This window comes from Ruditapes philippinarum, unplaced genomic scaffold, assembly GCF_026571515.1.
Source record: "Ruditapes philippinarum isolate M1 unplaced genomic scaffold, ASM2657151v2 ctg1073_1_1_1_1, whole genome shotgun sequence".
In the NCBI taxonomy this organism is placed as follows: Eukaryota; Metazoa; Mollusca; class Bivalvia; order Venerida; family Veneridae; genus Ruditapes; species Ruditapes philippinarum.
Window position 1 is genome coordinate 90,785 of NW_026862742.1, and position 27,240 is coordinate 118,024.

The window sequence follows — 27,240 nt, forward strand, 5'->3', positions numbered from 1 at the left end:
AAAAACCACCCCACTGTTGTTTTGTGTACTACCTTAAGAAATATGAAAGGAATTTTCAGGCCAACAAGAGTAACAAATACAAAATATGAAAAACTAAAAAATGATTCAAGACTTTAATAGACTGACTTAATCAACACATGTATAAAGGTTGCACAACCACACCAAAGCCACTTAAAAAAAGAGTAAAGAGAAAGCAGCTATACTGGTTTTCAAAAGAAATATCAACAGAAATACAAGAGAAAATAGACACATTGACAGAGGTACAAGTAAAAACAGCAAAATAAATATACAATTAAATAGAATAAATATAGCAGAAAAAAAAACAGCTAGAAACTAAAACATTTTCAAGAATGGTTTTGTTGAGATGTTACTTCCAGAGAATATTTGAGCCGCGTCATGACCAACATAATGGGTTTGCGACCAGCATGGATCCAGACCAGCCTGCACATCCGCGCAGTCTGATCAGGATCCATGCTGTTCGCTTACAGACCCTATAACAAGTAAATAAACTGATAGCGAACAACATGGATCTTGATCAGACTGCGCGGATGCGCAGGCTGGTCTGGATCCATGCTGGTCGCAAACCCATTATGTTGGTTTTGTCATGACACGGCTCATTTCTTTAAAGGTGGCAGCACCTACATGGTATACTGCAAAATCAGTTTACAACAGGTAATTAATAATATGATTCTTATTTTATAACGGATCAAAAATACAAAACTATAGGTGCATCACTAAACATAAAACTTTTGCACTTCAATTACGATACTTCAAAATTTTTTTTTTTTAAAAATCACTTCAAAGAATTTATAATGAAAGAAAGTTACAAAAAAATAATCGTATCACAATTTTAAAAAATTGTCTTAAAACACCAAACAATATAATCACATCCAATCATAGCAAATACTACATCATAATGACAATTAATTGAAGAAGAGAAAAGCTTCAGAGAATATAAGACTTACTTATCTTTTATTTTCTTAAATCAATGCTAAACATACCCCAAAAAACATGTTACCAATTTTATCCTGTTGTCATTTTCAGATTAAACATAATTACAAGTATACATTCATACTAATAAATTAAACAAAATCTGACCAAAGTACAGCAGATGAAAAGTGAGCATATAATGTATTTGTATCATGTACCGCCAATGGCCTTGTAACTGCCCCGTAAACTGTTTTTATTCGGCAAAAGAACAGTCACTTATATCAAAATATGAGACAACAAGTAATTCGTAAACAAATTTAATTCAATCTTGAAAGTTTATCATTTTGTTTATGGCATGTTCAGATTTTTACTACCCCCTAGAAAAAATATGATTTTTAGCTTACAATTTATGGATGTCTGGCTTCTTGAAATGTTTTTAGGCTTGATACATGTATAAGTACCACTTTTAGTGCCCCATTTTTCTGTAACTTTGTTAAGTGCCCTGGACACTTGATGGGATGATTATATAAAGAAATGTAAATCTATTAAACAATGATTCAAAACATCAACAATATTGTTTCAATATTTAGACTTATATTCAACATTTAACATCTCATTCAAAGTCAAAGGGACACAACTTCCATTCAACTTGAAACGCTTTTCACAAAAAAAAAAAAAAAGAAGAGAAAAGTTGTCTGACTTTTAATTTTCAATTTCTATCTTGAAAAATTGAATGTAGTTGCTTCATTTAGACAGTTTACGTTTTCATAATATAATCTGGCCAAAAATTAAAAAAAAAAATTCTTTACTTCCAATAACTACCAAAAAGGTGCACTAACCTATATACTACAAATGCCCTATATCTGAAGTTTTGCAATATCATTTAGCTACAATTACTTCCTTTCTTACTTTTCTTTGACATACAAGCTTTTACAAATTCAATGAAAAAAGTGCTATTATTTCAAAAACCTATCTGAACGATTTTTTTCATGGTATAAATCATACATTGGTGGGAGGGTGGGTGTACATATAAAGTTTTACCACTGAAGTATAATGACTATGCTAAGCTTGATTATGCCACAAGCATAAAGCCTGTCTCTATATCCAGGAAGTCTGGTCAAACTTTATATAGAATTGTCGTTCAATTTATCATTTTGATATTGTAATTCAATAACTAAAGTCTGAACAGTCCCAGATTCCAAGCATCACAATTTAGTTTCACAGTAGGTATGGGATTAAAAAACACTCTATATACTCATACATGTAAAAGCCTGTCAGCACTATGGAATGAAATGATGGAACAGCTACAAGTTGACCAATATAAATATATACAAAAATTTATATGAACCGTCATCCTAATGGTGTATTATTACAGTATAAATTTATCTTAATTTATAGGACATTCTCATACAATGTGAACAGATATTAATCATATAAAATATTAACACTACATTTCTTTCCTTTTCTTTTAAATTCTTTGGTGTCTGGTGTCAGAACATAGTAAATTAAACTGTCCATTATAATTCATAGCATAGCTTTTTTCCAACACTATCAGTATGTTTTTCAAGTTTATCAATTAAAAATATTTTCATGATTCAGCATTTTTATCAACTAAATATTTGGTGTATCTTTTGCCATTATAGAGGGTACCCTCTTATTCTAGATCACATGTTTATCACTTTATTGAAGGTTTATCACATCTATATATCATATACATGTATAATTTGATTAATTTAGCACATTAAAGCAGTACTTTGAGTGTAATGTTTAGAATCAGCTGTTTAGTTTGTCATTGCACAATATAATAACCCTTGGACACTTGACAATTTAACCAGTATGTGTTTATCACCAAGTAAAGTGCCTTCCAGGTCTGTTTATCATATCTTGTTTAAAAGTTGAAAGAAAGTTAACCTTCCAAGCAAAATGAGTTTTGCTTATACCATACACTATTTAATCTATAAATTGACTCCAATGTTCATTCTCTCACAGTCTATCAGCACTACATGTTGAATGATAAACTTAGTACACATGTTTATCATTTATGGTTTATCCTCCATGAAGTAGTCTTGACATGTCAGCAGGTCATGTCTGGTTTATAAAGTATAGTTCCATCCAACTTTTATATAACAGCACTATTATAACAAAGAAGTCTTATCTGTTAATCATCTATGGTTTATCTAACATGTTTATCATCAATTATCAGGTTTATCTTGTACTTCACCATCTTCTACAGAATCTATATCATCATTTCTTTGGTTACTTTCCAACAATGGGACGTCTGAAACAACAAAAGGACCACTGATGAATATTTAAAAATAAGTATAACCATCTAAACATTTAAAATGCCAAACGTCCATTAAAGTTTTATTTACATTTTAGCACAGCAAATATTGGCAAGTATACAGACAATATTAATCAGATTTTACAATTTAAATTACATACTGCATGTTGTGAGTTTTTATTTCGAATTCAGTCCCTTAAATATTTATTCAAGAATAAAACATTTTTGTGTGAACTTGCAAAATCAATGACCTAAAGTTAAATTGTGACAGAAAAAAATGATATTTTTCACTAAGTCATTTTTGCAGGATCTAAACTTACATATTAGGAAGTCATGTTTTACAAAACAAGTTGGCCATGATGGCCCTGGATCGCTCACCTGACACAACCGCATCCAAGCAATGTCTTAAACAAGCATCATGGCCAAGTTTGATGACAACTGAGTCAAACATGTGACCTCTAGTGTGTTATAAAGATTTTTCCATATTTGGGCAATGTGACCTAATTTTTGACCGGACACGACCCATATTCAAACTTGACCTCAAAACAACCTTCCTGACCAATTTCCAGGACATTTGGATCAAAACTGCAGCCACTAGAGTGTTAAAAAGATTTTTCTATTTTTAACTCCTGTGACCTAGTTTTTGACCAGACATGACCAATCTTAGCACTTGACCCAGAAATCATCAAAACAACCTTCCTGACAAATTTCCAGAATATTTCAATCAAAACTGCAGCCACTAGAGTGTAAACAAGCTTTTTCTATTTTTAGCTCCTGTGACCTAGTTTTTGACCTGAGATGACCCATCTTCGAACTTGACCCAGAAATCATCAAAACAACCTTCCTGACAAATTTCCAGAATATTTGAATCAAAACTGCAGCCACTAGAGTGTTAACAAGCTTTTTCTATTTTTAGCTCCTGTGACCTAGTTTTTGACCGGACATGACCCATCTTCAAACTTGACTTAGATATCATCAAAACAACCTTCCTGACAAATTTCCAGAATATTTGGATGAAAACTGCAGCCACTAGAGTGTTAACAAGCTTTTTCTATTTTTAGCTCCTGTGACCTAGTTTTTGACCGGAGATGACCCATCTTCGAACTTAACTTAGATATCATCTAAACAACCTTCCTGACAAATTTCCAGAATATTTGGATCAAAACTGCAGCCACTAGAGTGTTAACAAGCTTTTTCTATTTTTAGCTCCTGTGACCTAGTTTTTGACCGGAGATGACCCATCTTCAAACTTGACCTAGATATCATCAAAACAACCTTCCTGACAAATTTCCAGAATATTTGGATGAAAACTGCAGCCTCTAGAGTGTTAACAAGCTTTTTCTATTTTTAGCTCCTGTGACCTAGTTTTTGACCGGAGATGACCCATCTTCAAACTTGACCTAGATATCATTAAAACAACCTTCCTGACAAATTTCCAGAATATTTGGATGAAAACTGCAGCCTCTAGAGTGTTAACAAGCTTTTTCTATTTTTAGCTCCTGTGACCTAGTTTTTGACCCGAGATAACCCATCTTCGAACTCGATCTGTATTTCATTGAGACAAACATTCTGACAAAGTTTGATGATGATCCAATCAAAACTGTGACTGCTAGACTGTTAACAACCCAATTGTTGACGACGCACGACGACGCACGCCGGACATAGCCCCATCACTATACCTCACCTTGACCACTTCGTGGTCAGGTGAGCTAAAAAAACTGCACAGAAAAGGTTTTTAAGGGTTCACTTTCTCCAATTATAATGTAGTGTTTAAATAACTGCCTATCATATGATATTAACTTTGCAAATTTTAATATAATTTTTCAAATCTTAGAATAAAAATTAAACTTCTTTTTTAATTTGATGCTAGGATAGTTATTTATGAAGAAGTGCTGTATCTAACAGGAACAATGTAGATATACGAGGGTTGTCCCAAAATGTCGTAGACTACATTATTTTCTCTTCAACCTGACGTCATAACTTAATAAAATTTACCAGATATCTTCCTTGGTCATTTGTTAATTTACCTTCTTAAAGTAAATAGCCAATATATAAGGTAACGCTTTTTATCAGGGTTTTATATTAAACAGTACAACATACCCGGAGCACGATAAAATATTAGTCAGTGTTGAGAGCATGCTTCTTAAAAACATGCCTTTAACTTCCAGCATAATAATAATTATGGGAAATACATTCCTGTGGAACGACGTCATTAATTTTTACGCCATATCACCAACAGACGTTTATGTAATGCTACTTTGAAAAAATCTCTGGCATAATATGTAACAGCAATGCTATTTTGAAAATTCCCTAAATGGCGACGTCAGATGAAAATGTGGCGCAGCGCGATGTCATTGAATACTGTGTTCAGTTCAAGAAGCGTCCAGCATTAACTGACAACATGGAGAACATTATATTTTATCAAGATAATGCACCTTGCCGTAGATCTCAGGAGACACAGCTTGAACTTAATGTGATAGGATTTTAGAGACTTCCATACGCCCTTAGAGTTTGCAGTGTTTCCTTATGTGAAATCACAATTACGAGGTCACCCTGAGGTTCGAAAATTTCAGGGTACTAAGCAAGGAAACTCGACGAGTGTTGAGAACATTAAAATAGGACTATTTTGAAAATGGTTATGATAAATGGGTCGCCCGACACCGACAGTGGATCGAGAAACACGGAGAATACTTTGAAAAAAACATTTTTTTAAAATCTTGTAACGTCATGACGTTTATGACGGATTGCGCCAGGTATGTATATGTAGCATTCTTTAAATTTTAATAACTTGGTCATTTTTGGAGGTATTTTGATTTTATTTCGCATAGACACACATAAAAGGTGTATTGACTTTTCCCTAGCTTGACGACTCTTTTGTTTTATCATTGATTGAGTAACAGACTTTGTCTACGATATTTTGGGACAACCCTTAAACATTTTAAGCATACCTTCAGTTACTAAACTATTATTAGATGAGTTGATACTGCCTGCAGTTGCCCGTCGTGACACATTGGAATGATGCGATGATGCACTATCACAGGTTTCTATAGTTACAGCCGTTGATGCATCACTCATGCTCACGTTCACAGTGTCAATAGAACCAAACACTTCTGATATACCATCTCTATTCATTGTACTTGTGGTTATTATAGAATGTCTACTAGATGCTTCACCACTGTGCATTTGTCCTGCACGAAAATTAGTTGGAATGCTTGGTAATGGGCGATATTCTCCAACTTGTCCTGACCTCTGCTGTCCAAGATTATGCTGGTTATTTCCCCTGACAGCCTCTTCATATGATGGTAAAGCTACTTGGGCGTTATCATAGCCGATGAGTAACATACGATCTTGCTCATCCAGTGAATTGCTATGAACACGAGAATACGGTGGGGGAACAGAGGACGGTCGGCATAATCGAGGTGGGTGGGGTTTTCTACGCCTGAACACCATTATCACCATAATCAAAAGTAGAACACCAAGAACACTGCAAGCTGTGGCAACAACAATGGCTAAAGTACTCATGTGTGATTGACTACCTCCAGAACCATTGGATTTGTTATCGTTGATTTCCATATCTGTTTCAAATAATATAGACAAACATAAAAAATATTAATCTCTGAACAATGGCTATACTGAATACCATAAATAATAATTGAAGAGCTTGATAGTAATGCCAACCCAGATATTGTTTCATATTGGCCTAATGTTGTTTTTGTTAAATAAATGAACACAATTTGTTAATATTCTTTGATTTCTACCAATTTCCACCTGCATATATACATAATAGATAAAACTGACCTGCTTTTAATACCAAAATAAAAATCTTTCTTACATATGAATCTTGTCTAATGAGACATCAATACTTGACCTTCGTCAGAAATTCACATTCAACAACTGCATAACAATAATAGAAAAACACAAAACATTATTATATAGAGCTTACCTTGAACACAAGATGGCATTGAATAGTCCCAGTGTCCATCAGATTTACATGTAACAATAGACTGACCTATAAGCTTGTATCCCTCTTTACAGACACATTCTACATGCATACCTGGGAAGAACGGTTCACAGTACTGCAAATCACTCTTTGACTCACAGAAGCAACGCCCATTGTTAATAGCTTTGATGCTTCGACAATACTTGCTTTCCTCTAAAAACAAACATTCAATGCATTAAATGACATACAAATGTATTCTTTATACGTAAAACATATCTTTATTGTCATACTGTTGAGTTCAGTAAATAATCAGAGCAAGTAAGATATATTCAGATGAAGTTTTATATAGTTATAACAGCTTGATTGTAAAGTTATTTCCTTATGTATCAAATTTGAATCTGCTTTCTAGGCAATCAGTCATAATGATTTTGACAAGTAATATAGCGCTTTATAATCGGTTGTTTGCATATATAACCTGAGCTGCTGGGTAAGGGTTTTACTGCAAACAACAGTTTATATATGGCAATATAACCTGTCAAGAATTTTTATTTTATACTTTTATAATAAAGAAAACTTTGGTAACAAAATGAAATAATTTCACTTCATAAATTGACAGCAGCCATGTATATACTTTTTATATAAACATCATGATAACTGAATGAAAAGTAACAAAGTAAACATAAATTCAGACATACAGAAAGTAAAACATAAATTAAGACATGAAGACAGAAAACATTAATTTAAACATGAAGAAAGAAAATATTTAGTACAAACCTTGTAGGGGAACGCATTGTGGGGGATGATGGGACCACCTAGCCCCCTCTAAACACTCAATACTGGAAGGACCGATCATTTTATAACCTTCACTACATGTGTAATGTACAATAGTGCTCAACTTAAAATGAGTAAGATCATTGAAATCAACACCATCTACTTTAAAACCTCCATGACTTATATCATCTGGTTCTGGACACTTTTCAAGTGATACTGTAAAATGAATAAAAACAATAGTTACTGCATTTGTTAACAATTTTAAAGTTCATTTCATATTGCAATTGCTAATGGTTGTTTTGCATGAAAAAAAAAACACATTTAATCAGTCCCTTGTTTTACATTACATGAAGTTACTTTGTATTTCAACTTATATTGTTAAGCCACATACAATGTATATAAAAAGAAGTAAATTTGTTGATTAGTATTTCTTTCCAAATGATAATAATCACTTAATTAAAGTTTCTTAGCACATTGTATTAGATATCTGAAAGTAAGAAAGAAAATGAATTTTGTATCTTTTCCTATAATGACAACAAGCAATTATATTAGTATTGCAAGCAATCCATAAGTCCCCTACCGGTTAGAACCCCATCAACATTCTGAAGGGCCAATGGCCATTCACTAATGTTTCAATTTTTCTATATTTTAAGTAAATTTGTTGGAAAAGTTCTTTAAAAGTGATCACAGGAAACAGTTTTTATGAACAGACAGACAGACGGACTGAAGGACACTCTAAAGTTAATATTTGAAACATCCCTGTTACCAAAATATAACATTTTTAAAAGCAAAATGCTTAAAGAGGAGATAACTCTTGAATTAAAGATGCAATTTCATAAAAAAATTTCAGCTCTTTTTGACTTATCACAAACAATGTTATATTTGCCATGTTTTAAGCCTATTTGTTGCCAAGGCAACCAATATTTTTTCAAAATAGGGAGAACAGATAAGACATGCATAATCTCAAGACTGCCATCTACCCATATATCAAGTTTCATAAAAATATTTCCAGTACTTTTTGAGTTATCACTGGATTCAGTGTAAGTGTAAAATTTGCCATATTTTCAGTCTATGTATTGCCATAGCAACCAGAATTTTCAGCATAGGAAGAAAAGAAAAAAACGTGCATAATCTCCAGACTGCCATCTACCCATATTACAAGTTTCATAAAAATATTTCTATTACTTTTTGCGAACACAGGATCCAGTTTATGTGTAAAATTTGGCATATTTTCAGTCTTTTTGTTGCCATAGCAACCAGAATTTTCAACATAGGAAGAAAAGAAAAAGACGTGCATAATCTCCAGACTGCCATCTACCCATATTTCAAGTTTCATAAAAATATTTCCAGTCCTTTTTGTGTTATCACTGGATCCAGTTTATGTGTAAAATTTGCCATATTTTAAGACTATGTGTTGCCATAGCAACCAGAATTTTCAACATAGGAAGAAAAGAAAAAGACGTGCATAATCTACATACTGCCATCTATCAATATATCAAGTTTCATAAAAATATTTTCAGTACTTTTCAAGTTATCGCGGGATCCAGTTTTGTGGACGGACGGACTGACAGACAGACAGACGGACAGACAGACAGACAGACAGACGGACGGAGGGTAAACCTAAAGTCCCCTCCGGTAAACCGGTAGGGGACTAAAAAGCCCATACATGTAACAAGAGGGCCATGATGGCCCTGAGGTCGCTCACCTGTATATAGGCCCCCCCCCCCCCATCGTTGCAGGGCCAATTTAACCCAAGGGCTTTTATTTGCACAAACTTGGTAGACACCCGTAAGAAGATGTTTCATGCTAAACATCTAAGCTCTAGCTCATTGGGCTTTTTAAAAGAAGATTTTTTTAAAGTTTTTACTATACACATATAGTTTTGACCCCAGGGCTTTTATTTGAACAAACTTTGGAGACACTTACTAAAAGATGTTTCTTGCATAATATCTTAACTCTAGCTATTTGGTTTTTTTCAAAGAAGATTTTAAGTTTTTGCTATACACATTAAAGAAAATTTTGACCCCAGGGCTTTTATTTGAACAAACTAGGTAGACACCTATTAGAACATGTTTGATGCTCAATATCTTAGCCATAGCTCTTTGAGTTCTTTAAAAGAAGATTTTTTAAGTTTTTACAATATGCATATAGGGAAAATCAATGACCCCCCGGGGCGGGGCCAAATTTGACCCCAGGGCTTTTATTTGAACAAACTTGGTAGACACTAATTAGAACATGTTTTATGCTAAATATCTTAGCTCTAACTCTTTTGGTTCTTTAAAAGAAGATTTTTTAAGGTTTTACTATATGCATATAGGGAAAATCAATGACCCCCCTGGGGCGGGGCCAATTTTGACCCCAGGGCTTTTATTTGAACAAACTTGGTAGACACCTATTAGAACATGTTTGATGCTCAATATCTTAGCTCTAGCTCTTTGGGTTCTTTAAAAGAAGATTTTTTAAGTTTTTACAATATGCATATAGGGAAAATCAATGACCCCCCGGGGCGGGGCCAATTTTGACCCCAGGGCTTTTATTTGAACAAACTTGGTAGACACTAATTAGAACATGTTTCATGCTAAATATCTTAGCTCTAACTCTTTTGGTTCTTTAAAAGAAGATTTTTTAAGTTTTTACTATATGCATATAGGGAAAATCAATGACCCCCTGGGGCGGGGCCAATTTTGACCCCAGGGCTTTTATTTGAACAAACTTGGTAGAAACCTATTAGAACATGTTTGATGCTCAATATCTTAGCCATAGCTCTTTGAGTTCTTTAAAAGAAGATTTTTTAAGTTTTTACAATATGCATATAGGGAAAATCAATGACCCCCCGGGGCGGGGCCAATTTTGACCCCAGGACTTATATTTGAACAAACTTGGTAGACACTAATTAGAACATGTTTCATGCTAAATATCTTAGCTCTAACTCTTTTGGTTCTTTAAAAGAAGATTTTTTAAGTTTTTACTATATGCATATAGGGAAAATCAATGACCCCCTGGGGCGGGGTCAATTTTGACCCCAGGGCTTTTATTTGAACAAACTTGGTAGACACCTATAAGAACATGTTTGATGCTCAATATCTTAGCAATAGCTCTTTGAGTTCTTTAAAAGAAGATTTTTTAAGTTTTTACTATATGCATATAGGGAAAATCAATGACCCCCTGGGGCGGGGTCAATTTTGACCCCAGGGCTTTTATTTGAACAAACTTGGAAGAAACCTATTAGAACATGTTTGATGCTCAATATCTTAGCCATAGCTCTTTGAGTTCTTTAAAAGAAGATTTTTTAAGTTTTTACTATATGCATATAGGGAAAATCAATGACACCCCCCCCCCGGGCGGAGCCAATTTGACCCCAGGGCTTTTATTTGAACAAACTTGGTAGACACTCACTAGAAGATGTTTCATGCCAAATATCTAAGCTCTAGCTCTTATGGTTTCTTAAAAGAAGATATTTAAAGTTTTTTCTTTCGGTTGCCATGGCAACCAGAGTTCTGCATGGAATTAAACAATTTTTAAAGGTGACCACCAAAGGAACATTCCTGTGAAGTTTGGATGAAATTGGCTCAGTGGTTTATGAGGAGATGTCATTTAAAGTAAAAGTTTACGGACGGACAACGACGGACGGACGGACGCCGGACGAAAAGCGATCACAAAAGCTCACCCTGTCACTTTGACAGGTGAGCTAAAAATGGACAGTTTAAATAGCTCTTACAGTAAAGGACAACCTATTAAGATGTTACTTGTTCATTCTAATTAAAAATTACAGTATTCAACTGTTGTGAAGCATGAAAAAATTGTGCTAAAATATCCAATTCATTGAATCCAATTAGATCAGGTAATGCTATGGTCTTAAAACATTTACATGAAATCACTTAATAAGGATACAGAGATCTAAAACTTTACAGCTCATATAGTATACATACATTTTTAAAATGATTTTATATCTTCTAGCTTATTCATTTGTGTAAAAAAAACTCAAGTGGACTAAAAATGATGGCATATGATAGTTCACTACAGACACATTATAATGCTCATGTTGGGGTCCAATGTCTCAAAACCGCGTTCTAACAAGGCTCTCATTAGAACGCTCATTGCGAAATTACCGCATTACCCCTAATGATGGGTGTTATAAAAGGGGAGTAACTTTGCTGTGTTCTTCTATACTAAGATATGACTGAACAAAAATTTTGCTTTACAAATGGTCCATCCTAAAATATCAAAGGGATATAATGATGGCATTTTAAATTCACTGATAAATACATTCTTTTCAATTTATTAGACTATATATATACTACATGCATATAACTAACATAGCAGTCAAACATTTTGCTCTGGACAGAGCTTATTCTAAGAAATGGCTATTCAAAAGTTATAAAGGCTCATAACACAAAAACACAAATGGATGACATTTAATTATTTTCTGTTTTCTTGCACATTCGATTGATCAAAACGTGTCACATCAGTATTGAGAAAATTTTCCTCTCAAATTTCTAATGGCCATAACTTAATAGTGCACCATCAGATTTTGTGAATAGTTATGAGCATCATTTCCTAATTAATATATATATTCATACAAAGTTTCATAATTATCTCATTGATCAACTGTAAAATATGGCTCAAAAACTGAAGTTTTCATTATAAAATGCCCTTTAACCTTTTACCACATGAGCTTATTGTGAACAAGAGGGCCATGATGGCCCTGAAGTCGCTCACCTGTATATAGGCCCACAGAGCGAGGCCAGTTTAAACCCCAGGGCTTTTATTTGAACAAAATTGGTAGACACCCATTAGAAGATGTTTCATGCTAAATATCTAAGGTCTAGCTCGTTGAGTTTTTAAAAAGAAGATTTTTAAGTTTTTACTATACACATATAGTTAAAAGCAATGACATCCCTAGGGCGCGGCCAGTTTTGACCCCAGGGCTTTTATTTGAACAAACTTTGAAGACACTCACTAGAAGGTGTTTCATGCTTAATATCTAAACTCTAGCTATTTGGGTTTTTTCAAAGAAGATTTTTTTAAAAAGCTTTTGCAATACACATATAAGGAAAATCAATGACCCCCGGGACAGGGCCAATTTTAACCCAAGGGCTTTTATTTGAACAAATTTGGTAGACACCCATTAGAACATCTTTCATGCTAAGTATCTTAGCTCTAGCTCTTTGGGTTCTCTAAAAGAAGTTTTTTTAAGTTTAAGGGAAAATCAATGACCCCCTGGGGCGGGGCCAATTTTGACCCCAGGGCTTTTATTTGAACAAACTTGATAGACACTAACTAGAAGATGTTTCATGCCAAATATCTAAGCTCTACCTCTTTGGGTTTTTTAAAAGAAGATATTTTAAGTTTTTTCTATTTCTATTTCGATTGCCATGGCAACTAGAGTTCTGCATGGAATTAAATTCTTTGAACAATTTTTAAAGGTGACCACCAAAGGAACATTCCTGTGAAGTTTGGATGAAATTGGCTCAGCGGCTTATGAGGAGATGTCATTTAAAGTAAAAGTTTACGGACACCGGACGGACGCCAGACTAAAAGCGATCACAAAAGCTCACAGGTGAGCTAAAAATGGCCGTTTTTATTGAAAAGCCTCCTGTTACAAGTTCAAACTGCTATAAAACATTGCTTCAATGCTTCAATACTGATGAAACTTGGCACAAATGCTGACTGAACCATAACCTCTGTAACAGCATGCTCAGTTTTAAATTTCCTTTTAACATGGCAACAGGGGAAGTCTCAAAATTGCGAAAATTTTTCCATCAAAACTGATTTCAAAGTGCTGCAACTTCTCAATGCATTGAGATAGAGTTAAAGGCTTTTCAGCGTTGGTTACATGTTACCTTACGATCGACGCGAGGCCATTTTTAGCCTGTCACATGTCCAAAATTTTCATGGCGATGAGGGGGACTACCACACCCTTCAAACCCTGCAAACAGAAGGGGACCGCGCCGAAAAAGTGGTCATTTTTTTTGACAACATTTCTCAAGCGAAAATCGATGTCTTGGGCCTAAATAGGGCATTTTTTCACTGTTTGAGGTCTCAGAAAGGGGGGGGGGGGGGGGGGGGGGGGGGTCAAACAGCCGTCAAAACATGTCTATATGAGGGAAAAGGTTCACTAACCATGTGGCATACATTTCCATAAAAATAAAGTTCATTACAGAATACTCACTACATGTTGGCAAGTTTCCCTGCCATTCTCCATTTATGCAGACTAAATGATTTGCAGTACTATCCACCATAGTATAGCCCGAATTACATGTGTAATATATCCCCTGTCCTTCAACAACCTGCATTTTAGCCTGCGATTCATCAAATGATTCTCCTCTACTGCTGTGTGGAACATCTGGTGGACTACCACATAGGCTTACTATATACACAGAACAAAGTCTTTATTGATAATAAAATAGAAAATATTCAAAGATGTTAATGTTTAAAGTTTTACAACAAGACCTACTACACACAATATATTATTTCTTAAACAAAAAGAATAAAACAAGAGGGCCATGATGGCCCTGAGGTCGCTCACCTGTATATAGCCCCCCCCCCCCCCGGCCAATTTTTACCCAAGGGCTTTTATTTGTTTATTTGAACAGACTTGGTAGACACCCATAAGAAGATGTTTCATGCTAAACATCTAAGTTCTAGCTCATTGGGTTTTTTAAAAGAAGATTTTTAAACTTTTTACTATACACATATAGTTAAAAACAATGACACCCCTGGGGCAGGGCCAGTTTTGACCCCCGGGCTTTTATTTGAACAAACTTTATAGATATTTACTTAAAGATGTTTCATGCTTAATATCTAAACTCTAGCTATTTGGGTTTTTTTTCAAAAAAGATTTTTAAGTTTTTTGCTATACACATATAAGGAAAATCAATGACCCCCCCCCCCCCCCCGGGCTGGGCCAGTTTTGACCCAGGGCTTTTATTTGAACATACTTGGTAGACACCCATTAGAACATGTTTCATGCTAAATATCTTAGCTCTAGCTCTTTGAGTTCTTTAAAAGAAGATTTTTTAAGTTTTTACTATATGCATATAGGGAAAATCAATGACCCCCTGGGGCGGGGCCAATTTTGACCCCAGGGCTTTTATTTGAACAAACTTGGTAGACACTCATTAGAAGATGTTTCATGCTAAATATCTTAGCTCTAGCTCTTTGGGTTCTTTAAAAGAAGATTTTTTAAATTTTTACTATATGCATATAGGGAAAATCTATGACCCCCTGGGGCGGGGTCAATTTTGACCCCAGGGCTTTTATTTGAACAAACTTGGTAGACATTCATTAGAAGATGTTTCATGCTAAATATCTTAGCTCTAGCTCTTTGAGTTCTTTAAAAGAAGATTTTTTAAGTTTTTACTATATGCATATAGGGAAAATCAATGACCCCCTGAGGCGGGGCCAATTTTGACCCCAGGGCTTTTATTTGAACAAACTTGGTAGACACTCATTAGAAGATGTTTCATGCTAAATATCTTAGCTCTAGCTCTTTGGGTTCTTTAAAAGAAGATTTTTTAAATTTTTACTATATGCATATAGGGAAAATCTATGACCCCCTGGGGCGGGGTCAATTTTGACCCCAGGGCTTTTATTTGAACAAACTTGGTAGACATTCACTAGAAGATGTTTCATGCCAAATATCTAAGCTCTAGCTCTTATGGTTCTTTAAAAGAAGATTTTTTAAGTTTTTACTATATGCATATAGGGAAAATCAATGACCCCCCGGAATGGGGCCAATTTTGACCCCAGGGCTTTAATTTGAACAAACTTGGTTGACACTCACTAGAAGATGTTTCATGCTTAATATCTTAGCTTTAGCTCTTTGGGTTCTTTAAAAGAAGATTTTTAAGTTTTTTCTATATGCATATAGGGAAAATCAATGACCCCCCGGGGTGGGGCCAACTTTGACCACAGGGCTTTTATTGGAACAAACTTGGTAGACATTCACTAGAAGATGTTTCATGCTTAATATCTAAGCTCTAGCTCTTACGGTTCTTTAAAAGAAGATTTTTTAAGTTTTTACTATATGCATATAGGGAAAATCAATGACCCCCCGGGGCGGGGCCAATTTTGACCCAAGGGCTTTTATTTGAACAAACTTGGTAGACACTCACTAGAAGATGTTTCATGCCAAATATCTTAGCTCTAGCTCTTTGGGTTCTTTAAAAGAAGATTTTAAGTTTTTACTCTATGCATATAGGGAAAATCGATGACCCCCCCGGGGCTGGGCCAATTTTGACCCCAGGGCTTTTATTTGAACAAACTTGGTAGACACTCACTAGAAGATGTTTCATGCCAAATATCTTAGCTCTAGCTCTTTGGGTTCTTTAAAAGAAGATTTTTTAAATTTTTACTATATGCATATAGGGAAAATCAATGACCCCCCGGGGCGGGGCCAACTTTGACCCCAGGGCTTTTATTTGAACAAACTTGGTAGACACTCACTAGAAGATGTTTCATGCCAAATATCTAAGCTCTAGCTCTTAGGGTTGTTTAAAAGAAGATATTTAAAGATTTTTCTTTCTGTTGCCATGGCAACCAGAGTTCTGCATGGAATTAAATTCTTTGAACAATTTTTAAAGGTGACCACCAAAGGAACATTCCTGTGAAGTTTGGATGAAATTGGCTCAGTGGTTTATGAGGAGATGTCATTTAAAGCAAAAGTTTACGGACGGACGACGGACGGACGGACGCCGGACGAAAAGCGATCACAAAAGCTCACCCTGTCACTTTGTGACAGGTGAGCTAAAAACATAAAATTACATTTCTTAAATTTGGTTTTAACCTAAAAACATTATCTCAATTTGTTTCAACTGCATGAATTGCATTTTTATTTTTTATAACGAACTTTACTTTTGTTAATAAACATAATTTTCTTATTACCTTAATTTTTATGTTCAATTTACATCAAACTCTACAAGACACAATGAAAGCAAAGAAAAACTAAGATATGAATAGAGTCCAAGAACGAGTTCATTAAAACTAACATTTACTTTCAATCAACAAGCAATAGGGAACAAATTACAATGAATTTGATTAGACAGCAAGAATGAGCAAGATGGCTTAGCCCTGAACATATAGCAAGGGTCTGTCATCAACATCCATTACCGTGCTAAATATTCCAGCTGATTTTGGTCTACATTGATTGCAAGGGTAGATTCAGCAAATATTAACACTATCATCAGTTATTATTCATAGCATGACAGTGATTTTCCTGCTTATATAACAGACTCCGATAAATAGAGGATATTGAATGAGTGTAAGTTCAATACTGAATTTATTGCACGAGTTGAATAAAATTATATTATGCGAGCCTCTGGCGAGCATAATATTATTTTATTCAACGAGTGCAATACATTCAGAAATGAACTTACACAAATTTAATATTCTATTTATCACATACCAAAATTAAAGACAGTTTAAAGTGCAATAAGAGTCATTTTTCATTGACGCGCATATAGTATAACGCTAACGTTTAGCGCGTCTTAACACTATGTTTGTATAACCCTAATGACGTCACATCAAAATATATGCACGGCCGTGCAATACCATATTTACAGAGTCGCAAAATCAACACGGGTGTGTGATAAAGGCCTCTTCCTAATTGAAATTTTCTTTAAAATCATGCAGTTTTCCTAAAAATCTGAACTTAAACCTGCCTTTTTACTTCCCAAATTGTAGCAACAATTTTTCCCAAAATCAAGTGGCTAAGACCTCTTCCCAATTAAGTGAGAAAAATCACTGTGTGATATAACAAACCTGAGCATTGAGGATTAATTATCCAACCATCACTGGTAGCCCACTTCCCATCCTGACTACAGTATAAGTTGAGATTTTTCACTAAAGTACTGTCAACTTTCATTGCATATTCATCATTACATTGAACTAGAATAGAATCCCCTGGTGTGAATTGAGAATTGAATGCATACTTTATGTTACCGTTGATTACATATGGTTTCTCACATGTCACAGTTTCTGTAAATAAGAAAATGATTTGATGTTATTAAAACTATAATACGTCTGAGAATTCATAACAAGCATATTGATCATCAAATATTAGCTCTCCTAGACACTACACTGATACATGTATATAATTTTGCAATTATGAAAACAGCAAAATTTTACTGTTTCTTAAGATTTTATAAAATATTTCTCCAGATAGAGATCAGTCTGATCATGGTGTGCACTGTCCGCTAAGTGGTGTGGTTGACAGGTTCTGACATTGATTTACTAACACCTCAACATCTTGTGTTTAAAGGGCAAGATTAGAAAAGCACTGAAATGTTTCATGTGAGGCACCTTTTCTTGTTAATACATGTATAAACTTTTCATTTTGAGATCCCCGATGAATGATGCATGTCTGAGCAACTTAGTGCACAGAGGTATATCTTGAGCTAATCCTCCACCATTTATGTGACCTTAACAGTCTTGTACATTCATACAAAGAAAGATTTTCTTCATGTTATTCTTATTTTGAAAAAGAAACCTATGCATTATTTACATTTTGAAATAGCACACATAACACATACCAAAAGCTGGTTTAACCTCTACACCTGTAAGCTGACATGTAGGCATCTGGGGATGGTTCCATGTGCCGTTACTTAAACATATCCATTTATCCGGCCCTTTCAACTCATAGCCATTATGACATCTAAACAGTATTGTCTTTGGACTGCTTTTCTCCATCCAGATTCCATTATGAAAATCTTCAGGATCTGTACAGTTTGTACCAAAACCTTAAAGACAGAATTGATATTATATATTGGTTATAAATAAAACAAACTTTCCATTTAGTTCTGTCATAATCTACAAGCACAGTTTCATTGGAGATTCTGTATATCTATCTACACTTGCATAAAAAATAAAATTCAAATAAATATGCATCTTTGACAATCAGGGTTTTCCCATACTAAATTTTCTGTGATAATGATACAAGTTTTGGTCCCTGGACAGCCATTTTCCAGGGACCCCTAAAATTTGCCAACAGTTTAAGAATTTCCATCCCATTAAGATAATTTAGGTAACTTCTGTATTCATAAATTTGGTTACTTCTATATTTAATATTTATGCACTTTTTTTATTCAAAATACCATGTTTACAAGCTCTACATAATATAACTCTAAGATGGTTTTTTGATTTAGAAGAATATATGCTAAGACCTGTTTTACTTATTTCTATTGCTGAAAGTTAATTTCAATATTCAGAACTAAAACTACAAAGGCTATATGGACACTCAATATTCTGAGATTTTTGGGAAAACATTGTTTATTCAGTTTCAGTTACTATTTTTATTATTTCCTTAATATTGTTGGCACATACATTGTTGAAAACTGGGTAGCCGTTCAGTATTTATAATGGCTAAATAAAAACATCACCTATAATATTTACTTCCAAAACAAAACTGTGTTTTTCAAAAAACAAAGATGATGAAATTTGTAAATCATACAAATCTTCCACAATTAATATTATTGAGATTAAATTATGCAATAAAATCTTTTCACAATTTATTTACATAAAATTAATAGCTTGTGTTTAATATTCATTTTTTTATATTACATCTGTAATTAATTATTCAAAGAATAAAGAAAACATCCTGTTTGTTACAAAGTTAACTCATGCAAAATATTTTGTGGTTTAATATATTTAACAATTTGTCTTTCTATAATTTGTTAATAATCATTTATAAAAAATATATAAATAATGTACAATCAATATTCAATGTTATACACAATGAAACTGTGATGATTATAATAAGATACAAAACAAGAGCATCATATGCGATGTTAACTCTCATATGAAATTGTAAAGGGCAATGACTATCAATAGCCATTTTTGTTTTTTAAACAAGAGGCCCTAGATCGCTCGCCTGACCCATCAAACTCATCTGAGCAATTACCTAGACAAGCATCCTGACCAAGTTTCATAAATGTGACCTCTAGAGTGTTAACAAGGTTTTTCCATAATTATTTGAGCAGTGTGACCTACATGTAGTTTTTAACCCCAGGTGACCATTATTCGAACTTGACCTAAAAGTCATCAAAACAAAATTTCAGACTAATTTCCAGGATACTTGGATCAAAAACAGTAGCCACTAGAGTGTTAACAAGATTTCTCTATTTTTAGCTCCTGTGACCTAGATATTCATTCAAGATGACCCATGTTCAAACTCACCCTGAAGAGCATCCTGACAAAGTTTGATAATGATTTTTTTCCATATTTGGGCAGTGTGACCTAGTTTTTGACCCCAGGTGACCCATATTCGAACTTACCCTAAAAATCATCAAAACAAATTTTCAGACCAATTTCCAGGATATTTGGATAAAAACAGTAGCAACTTAAGTCTCCACAAGATTTTTCTATTTTTAGCTTCTGTGACCTAGTTTTTCAACTGAGATGACCCAAGTTTAAACTCATCTGAGCAATTACCTAAACAAGCATCCTGACAAAGTTTGATGATGATTGAGGTAAAAATATGTTACGCTAGAGTGTTAACAAACAGATGTGGACGGACAACCGACATTAAACGATCCTAAAAACCTCACCCTGAGCAAGCTCAGGTGAGCTTAAAAGAGTGTTAACACTATAACTCCTAAACATATTTCTTTCAGTTAATGCACACTGCCTTACAACTCTGCAATTATGTCTTGATTAACAAATATACCAAGTTTCATCTTGATACCTTTCATAGTTTTTAAATCATTCTACATTACAGGCAACTATGACAAACAATGCCAGGGTTTAAAGGGACATGATAGCAGTGTCTATTCTAGGATTGGAAAAACAGGGGGGATTTTATCGAAAAGTAAGAATTTTTAATTTTATTTCATTTGTTGATCTTTTTCCTTCTTTCAGTATGTAAAATTTTAACCCTGCCTCTGAAAAAATAAAGAAGGGGGGGGGGGGTTCTAAAAAATACGAGTGAATCACCCCATCCCCCTCCTACAGTCATTAAATTTAGCACTGGCCCAGGGCCCATGGCCAGTGTAAATTAGTTTGGGCCAGTGTAAATTTTAAGAAAATTTAGTTAAATATATCGTAGAATAAATTCAAAACTGGAATTTGGGCCAGTAAATTCAAAATCTTAAATTCATTGACTGCTCCTAGAATAGACACTGTGATGGTCATTATATTCCAAAAATATAGCTTTCAGAATAATGTCCCTTGTCTGACAACTGTGTTTTGTCATGAGAAACATGTGTTCCAAATTTCATTTTGACACCTTTCATAGTTTTTATTTTATTCTACTTATAAGGTTATTTCGGCAAAATATTAAAGTTGAAAAGAACGTTCATCCAAAAATATAGCTTTAAGAATAATGTCCCTTGTCTTACTACTTCACCTTGAATGTTTGAATAACGGATTTTATTAATTTGTTTGTGTGACGAAAACAACAACACAGCTATCAGAATACCTCACCTTTTTTTAGAGACAGACAAACTAAAAATTAAAACCATATGATCATCATTATATAAACACATAAGTCTGCTTTTATTCTTAGTTTTACACTATTCCTCCATGACCAGGGAAATACACTTTTATTAAAAAAAACACCCCTCACTTAAATTTACTCTTTTTTTTTCTCTGATACTTAAAATCTAAATCTAATAAAAGTGCAAATATATTATGGTACTACATACTGTTAGCAACTGTAGTTTGAGCAAACGTGTGCAGCACCAGAGAAAGTAGTACCAGCATTATCCATGTTACAGTTGCCATGTCAACCATATTGTCTCTATGTATGGTGTGTTACCTTTCTATTCTAATTATCATATCATCTACAATAAAAATAAAATTCAACACAACATTAAACATTATTATATATGTAGGAAGTAAAAAGATTTTCATAAAACAATTTAGAGGTCAAGGTCATAACTAATTTATTGGACATGTCTGTTTGGTCAGAAGTGTTGTTTTGTCCATGCATGAATCAAATCCATACATACATGTAACTAACAAAATTATGACAACTTAATCAAAATTCAAGAATTTGACCTTGACAGTCAAGGTCATTTAAAGCTAAAGGTCAAGGTCAGTTCAACCTTTTAGATGGTCTTGTCCAAAAGGTTATTTTGTTCAAGTATAAAGATAATCCATTTATTAAAAACCCAAGTTACAGCCAATTACATGTATAGCAATAATCAGAGAAAATTCCACAATTTGACCTTCAAGGTCAATGTCATGTATACATGAGTCATGGTCAATTTGTGTTTGATATACAAAAAGCCCTCACCTTAAAGATTTTGTGTATAAATATGAAGTTAATCCATTTATAGATAACAAAGTTATAGCCAGTTACTGGAAAAACAAGAGAATTCACCAATTCGAAGACCTAACAAAACGCCATTTTCTGGTACTTTCTGTACATAGCTCTGGGGAATTCACCTCATGCCAGGAGTGTAATAACAAACTCTATGCTTTTGGCCTTTTTGAATTAAAGTGAAATGAAACAGTTATTTCTTTGTAAGAAAATAATTAAATATCATTGTATGAATAACTTCATAAAAAAAATAAAGCAAATACACAAGTTTACGCAGAAAATATCTCTATTTATAATGGAAGATTCCACTATGACTGTTTTAATTGATTTTCATTATAAACATTTTTTTTTGAACAATTTGCAATAGATATTAAAGGGATATTGATAATTTTCAAACACATCACAGGGTTCTCACTAGGACTTTTAAACATGGAGTCCATGGACTCCCAAGCCTGAAAATGTTGGAGTCCAAAAGCATGTCGCAATTAATATGTTTACAGATTAGTCATTTTATGCTCAAAATAGACTTTCAAAGTTTATAGTTATTCAAAACAAACTCTGAACTACATAGTATAATTATTGTTTTGTTGTTAATATTAATTATGAAACAATAAAATTATAATGTATCAACTCTTGGAAATCGTTTTGTTTTTTTCACTTTTATACCAAATCAACTTTTATTCTGGCTAAATAAGTCCACTCTTAATATAGGCCAGTGTTGCGAATGAATAAAAAATTGTACTCCAACAGTGTGCAGATGATTATCCTAATGACACTTATGGCAAATTTAAATCAAAAAGATTTAACTGTAGGAAATCAAGTTATTCACATTTTCTTGAAACTCATGGCCTCGGATATTTAAATTTTAGGGTTTTGAAGTGAAATTGAGAGGATCTTTTATAGAATCCAATAATTCAAATGAAAAAGCGTTCCATGTATTTTGGTTAGATCAAATTGTCCTCATTTCGCAAAACAATTCCAATTAATTCAAAATTATGGTTTTTCTTGAAAATTGATTGCATATTTCTTTTATTACATAAATATTCACCATAAAAACCCACCTCATTTTTATCACCCTAGTTACATTTTCTACTTAGAGAGCCTAAGTTAAAAAGATATTAATTTACCTACCTGTGTTACAGACTTCCACATGCGCACAAGGAGATTCATTAAACAAACGTAAATTATTTTTAATATTAGCAAATTGAAAATTCGATATTGTAAAGATAGTTGAAGTGATTGATTAAGATAAAAAATGTAACTCGATTCAATTTTGCGATTATAAACCAGCCGACTTTCTCCCTCCAGTATTGCATAAACAGGTGTTTATAGGCAAAAATTAGAAATCAATGGATGTAGGTTTCAATGTTTATAGAAACAAATATAAAAAAAGGTTTCTGAGTTATTTGGATGTTGTTCAGTTTCCTGCATTCTTAGGCATAATATAACTTAAATTTCTAGATTTAATAATTCAAATATTTACTGGTTTGGGAGATAAACTCGGCCGAAAATCAGTGATTTGCGGGCATATTTCATTTATTTATTTACGTATTCTGATGAATATTGCACCATAAAAAACTTCAACTCTTCAATTTTCCGGTATCACCATAAAAGTTATATTTAGAAACATAACGGGTAATTTTGAGAGGCCCTGGAAGAGGTACGTAAAAAGGATATTTTTAACGCGCTCGAGTAGATAATTCCGGCTCTTTGTTTTTCTTCTTAAATGAGTAAGTTAAAACGTAAAATAACATGTTTAGACATTTTATTATTTCTTTGCTGTTCTTTTATGTCAAATAGAAAATATTTGTTACCAAAATTATTGAGCATTACGTTAGTATAATGAATATCTATGACAACACGATATTTATATGCAACGTACTATGTAACATATAAATCATTTTTACGTAAAAACACATGCATTATCATTTATTAACGTATAACGAAATATGTAGTAAAAGAACTAGTGATTCAAATTTATTTTTGCTTAGCTTAACAGAGTGAAGAAGAAATTAATTAAGTGGTATTCAACTTACACATTAACATAATATTATAAAAGGAGCATTTAACATCAGTCTTTCAATCCACTTAAAGATTACAATTGTGTAATCAGCCTTTTTTCTGAGTTAGCAAGACAAAAGTGAGTCTGAATTTCATCTACAAAATGTATACGTAAATGTTGTCACCTTTACCGGTAGTCGATCAATATATAAAAGTACCCCTGTGCGGGTCTCAAAATGAGCATCTGCTGCACATGCGCACAGCAATGGGATTCCCGTACTTTTTATAGGCATGTTTTGTAAACAAACAGGTAAAAGTGTGTGTTATTTTTTAAATATCTTACCAAACTTGACAAAATTTCCAGATATTGTCGAATTCCAGTGATAGTATGAGATGGTGAGCTTGATTAGATAAAAAATTTTGATAACTCGATTTAATTATAAAAAGCAGAGTTTATCAACCAGCCGAAGTTATCTCCCCAACCAGTATTGCATAAAACATGTGACATATTTATAGCAAACAAAATATATGAAATACAATGGAAATGTATGGGTTTTACCAATGTTTATAGAAAAAAATATTAACAAAAGTTTTCTGAAGAACTTATTACATGAAAGAATGTTTGTTAGTTTCTCATTACATTAGCATAATATAATATATAAATTTACATAGATTCTGAATAATTTTTCGGTTAAATACTCTTATAGAACATTTTTGCAAGAATGAAACTAAAGCAAAATTGTGCCTAGAAAATGCCGAAAATATTCGACAATAGTTCAAAATTACACTCATTTGTAATTTAAGAAAACAGTCTTTAAACTTGCGGCATAAATAGTCAATAGTTAATCCTTTTGTCGGTAAAATCCAATCAACTGTAGATCAAAAATAAAAAATTATCACCTCTTGTTATATCTGGTAATTACATGTAAAGCGCATGTATACATTAGTCTGATCCCTATTGCGTGATAATGATCGAAAGCGTTATCGCTGATTGGCTAATCGCTTCACTGGTAGATGTGCATAGGACTGCCTACCTATACACTGACACGCGCTGACGTATTCGTGGTTGTAAACAATCAGTAATGTTTATGTGTCCCCAGGCAAAATTAAGCGTACGCGGAATCCTTGCTCTGAAATATTTGCGTCCAGCTGTAATAAACATGCGTACCGGACACCGAAATCAGCGTCCCTGAGAACCCTGCATCAATTTTCTTCACCTTATCAAGGCTCTCGGGGACGCTTATTTTGGCGTCCCGGTACGGGGTGTAATCAATTAAATCGATATCTGTGTATCAACGATCTTTGTTATCCGTTTTGATATTGATTCCATTTTTTTAAATATCGGATATCGAATGCACACATATTTCTAGCTAAAGAGACTTCAATGAAGTTCATCAAACAGGTTTTATAGTACTGATAGACCAAACATCAAAATAAAAATTAAAAGAGACATATAAAGTTATGGAAGCCAGAACTAACATATTTCAAACTTTTTTTTTCCAAAACGAAAACAGAAATCAACACCAGAGGAACCTCCCAGTGTCTCTAACGAATGCTGCCGAATTTCGTTGTAATCTCGCGTGTCTGCTAAGCGGGGGTCAAGAGGTGTTTGGACTTTACACCTCCTGGATGTTTCACCCCTAGACGTTTCACCCTCAAAACCCTGGTCTTTTCATCTCCACTTTTTAAATTTATAATTAAATATATGAAATAAATACCATTATGGGTTATAATATTATATATAATATAACACAACACATACTTGCAAACAATTACATTCATGATATAGAGAAGATTTTTTTGACATAAATATAGTGAAATTTCCCTGGAAAAATGATTATAAATACAATGTATGAGTTCTGAAAGAATTATCAGCTATAAGTCTACATGTATATATATTAATTCTTTTTTTTTTTGTTATCCAAAAATCAAATACCATAGAAAATATTGATCAATTAAAGTATGTTTTTATATAACAAAAAAGAACAATTAGAAGTGTGAACGAATTTTGAATAAAACATTATAAACACTGGTTTATAAATCACTAAATTGGCACCTTTAGAAGTGTGTAACTTAAAGTTCTCTGTAACAAATTTGTGAAAATTTAATTGATTTGTCAGATCAAAGTACCTTTTTTTAATAGAATAGACTAAAGAAAATCGAAGGCCAACAATTGCAAAAAATAACTGCATATTTGATTTAACAAATGAGTAACAAGCAAATGCCTTTAATTCACAATGTCTGATTGTGTGTATCTTTGTGCTTCTTGCTTTGAATTTGTGTTAGATGATGATTTAGCAGTTTCTTGTGATGGATGTAATTCTTGGCAACACATTGATTGTAATTCAGGTGAGTGATAATAGGAGGTGTAAAGATTAAAGGTGAAACGTCCAGGAGGTGTAAAGACTAAAGGTGAAACGTCCAGGAGGTGTAAAGTCCTGAAATCGGTCAAGACCCCCCAATTCAGATTTTTAAACGGAAAATGCCAAGAAAATTGACCATCACTGTTTTTATTAATTAGCCATTGAGTCTGATTTTGCAAGCGCTACACAAAATTGTAAACCACTGAAAATAGTGATCAGAAAAATCAAGCGCTGTGATGAATTACATGGCACAGCAGCGAGATTGACTTTGAGATTAAGGCACAGCAGGAGCGTGGTGCTAAAAGCCCATGGAGAACTGAAAATCCTAACCTGTCTTTCTTCCTTTTCTATCAAACTACTCCTGAGGATGTAAACATATAAATTGTATAAAATACAGACAGAATATTGACAACAAAAGTAGGCCCTACTTGACACTTGGTCTTGGTAAACTTCACAAACAATGAAAATTATTCAAGCAGTTGATATAATTTTTTCAATAGGTCTATAACAATAAAATAATTATGAAAATAATCTATCGTTGAAAAACGAAATAAGCATACATCATTTGTAGGACTTTGTCGTTGTACTCCCTTAGCTCATAAAAATTACATTTGTTGCTTGATTCAGTAAATAATCAACTTTTTGTCTCTATTTATTTCCTACGTTAACTGCGCATGCGCAAGTCAATGTAAAT

The 27,240-nt window shown here is 33.5% G+C and overlaps 1 protein-coding gene across 1 annotated transcript; it reads right to left on the reverse strand.

Moving 5' to 3' along the window:
• Positions 1 to 774: 774 nt before the first annotated feature.
• On the reverse strand, positions 775 to 27,240 carry LOC132720070 (P-selectin-like). The gene is made up of 9 exons (XM_060704057.1): positions 27,107 to 27,240; positions 21,563 to 21,700; positions 18,455 to 18,661; positions 17,685 to 17,900; positions 14,095 to 14,292; positions 7,926 to 8,138; positions 7,155 to 7,364; positions 6,160 to 6,786; positions 775 to 3,208 (listed from the first exon to the last, which is right to left on the reverse strand). Exons 2-9 carry the CDS (start codon positions 21,648 to 21,650, stop codon positions 3,123 to 3,125), a joined length of 1,845 nt encoding a protein of 614 aa, XP_060560040.1. The 5' UTR covers positions 21,651 to 21,700; positions 27,107 to 27,240; the 3' UTR covers positions 775 to 3,122.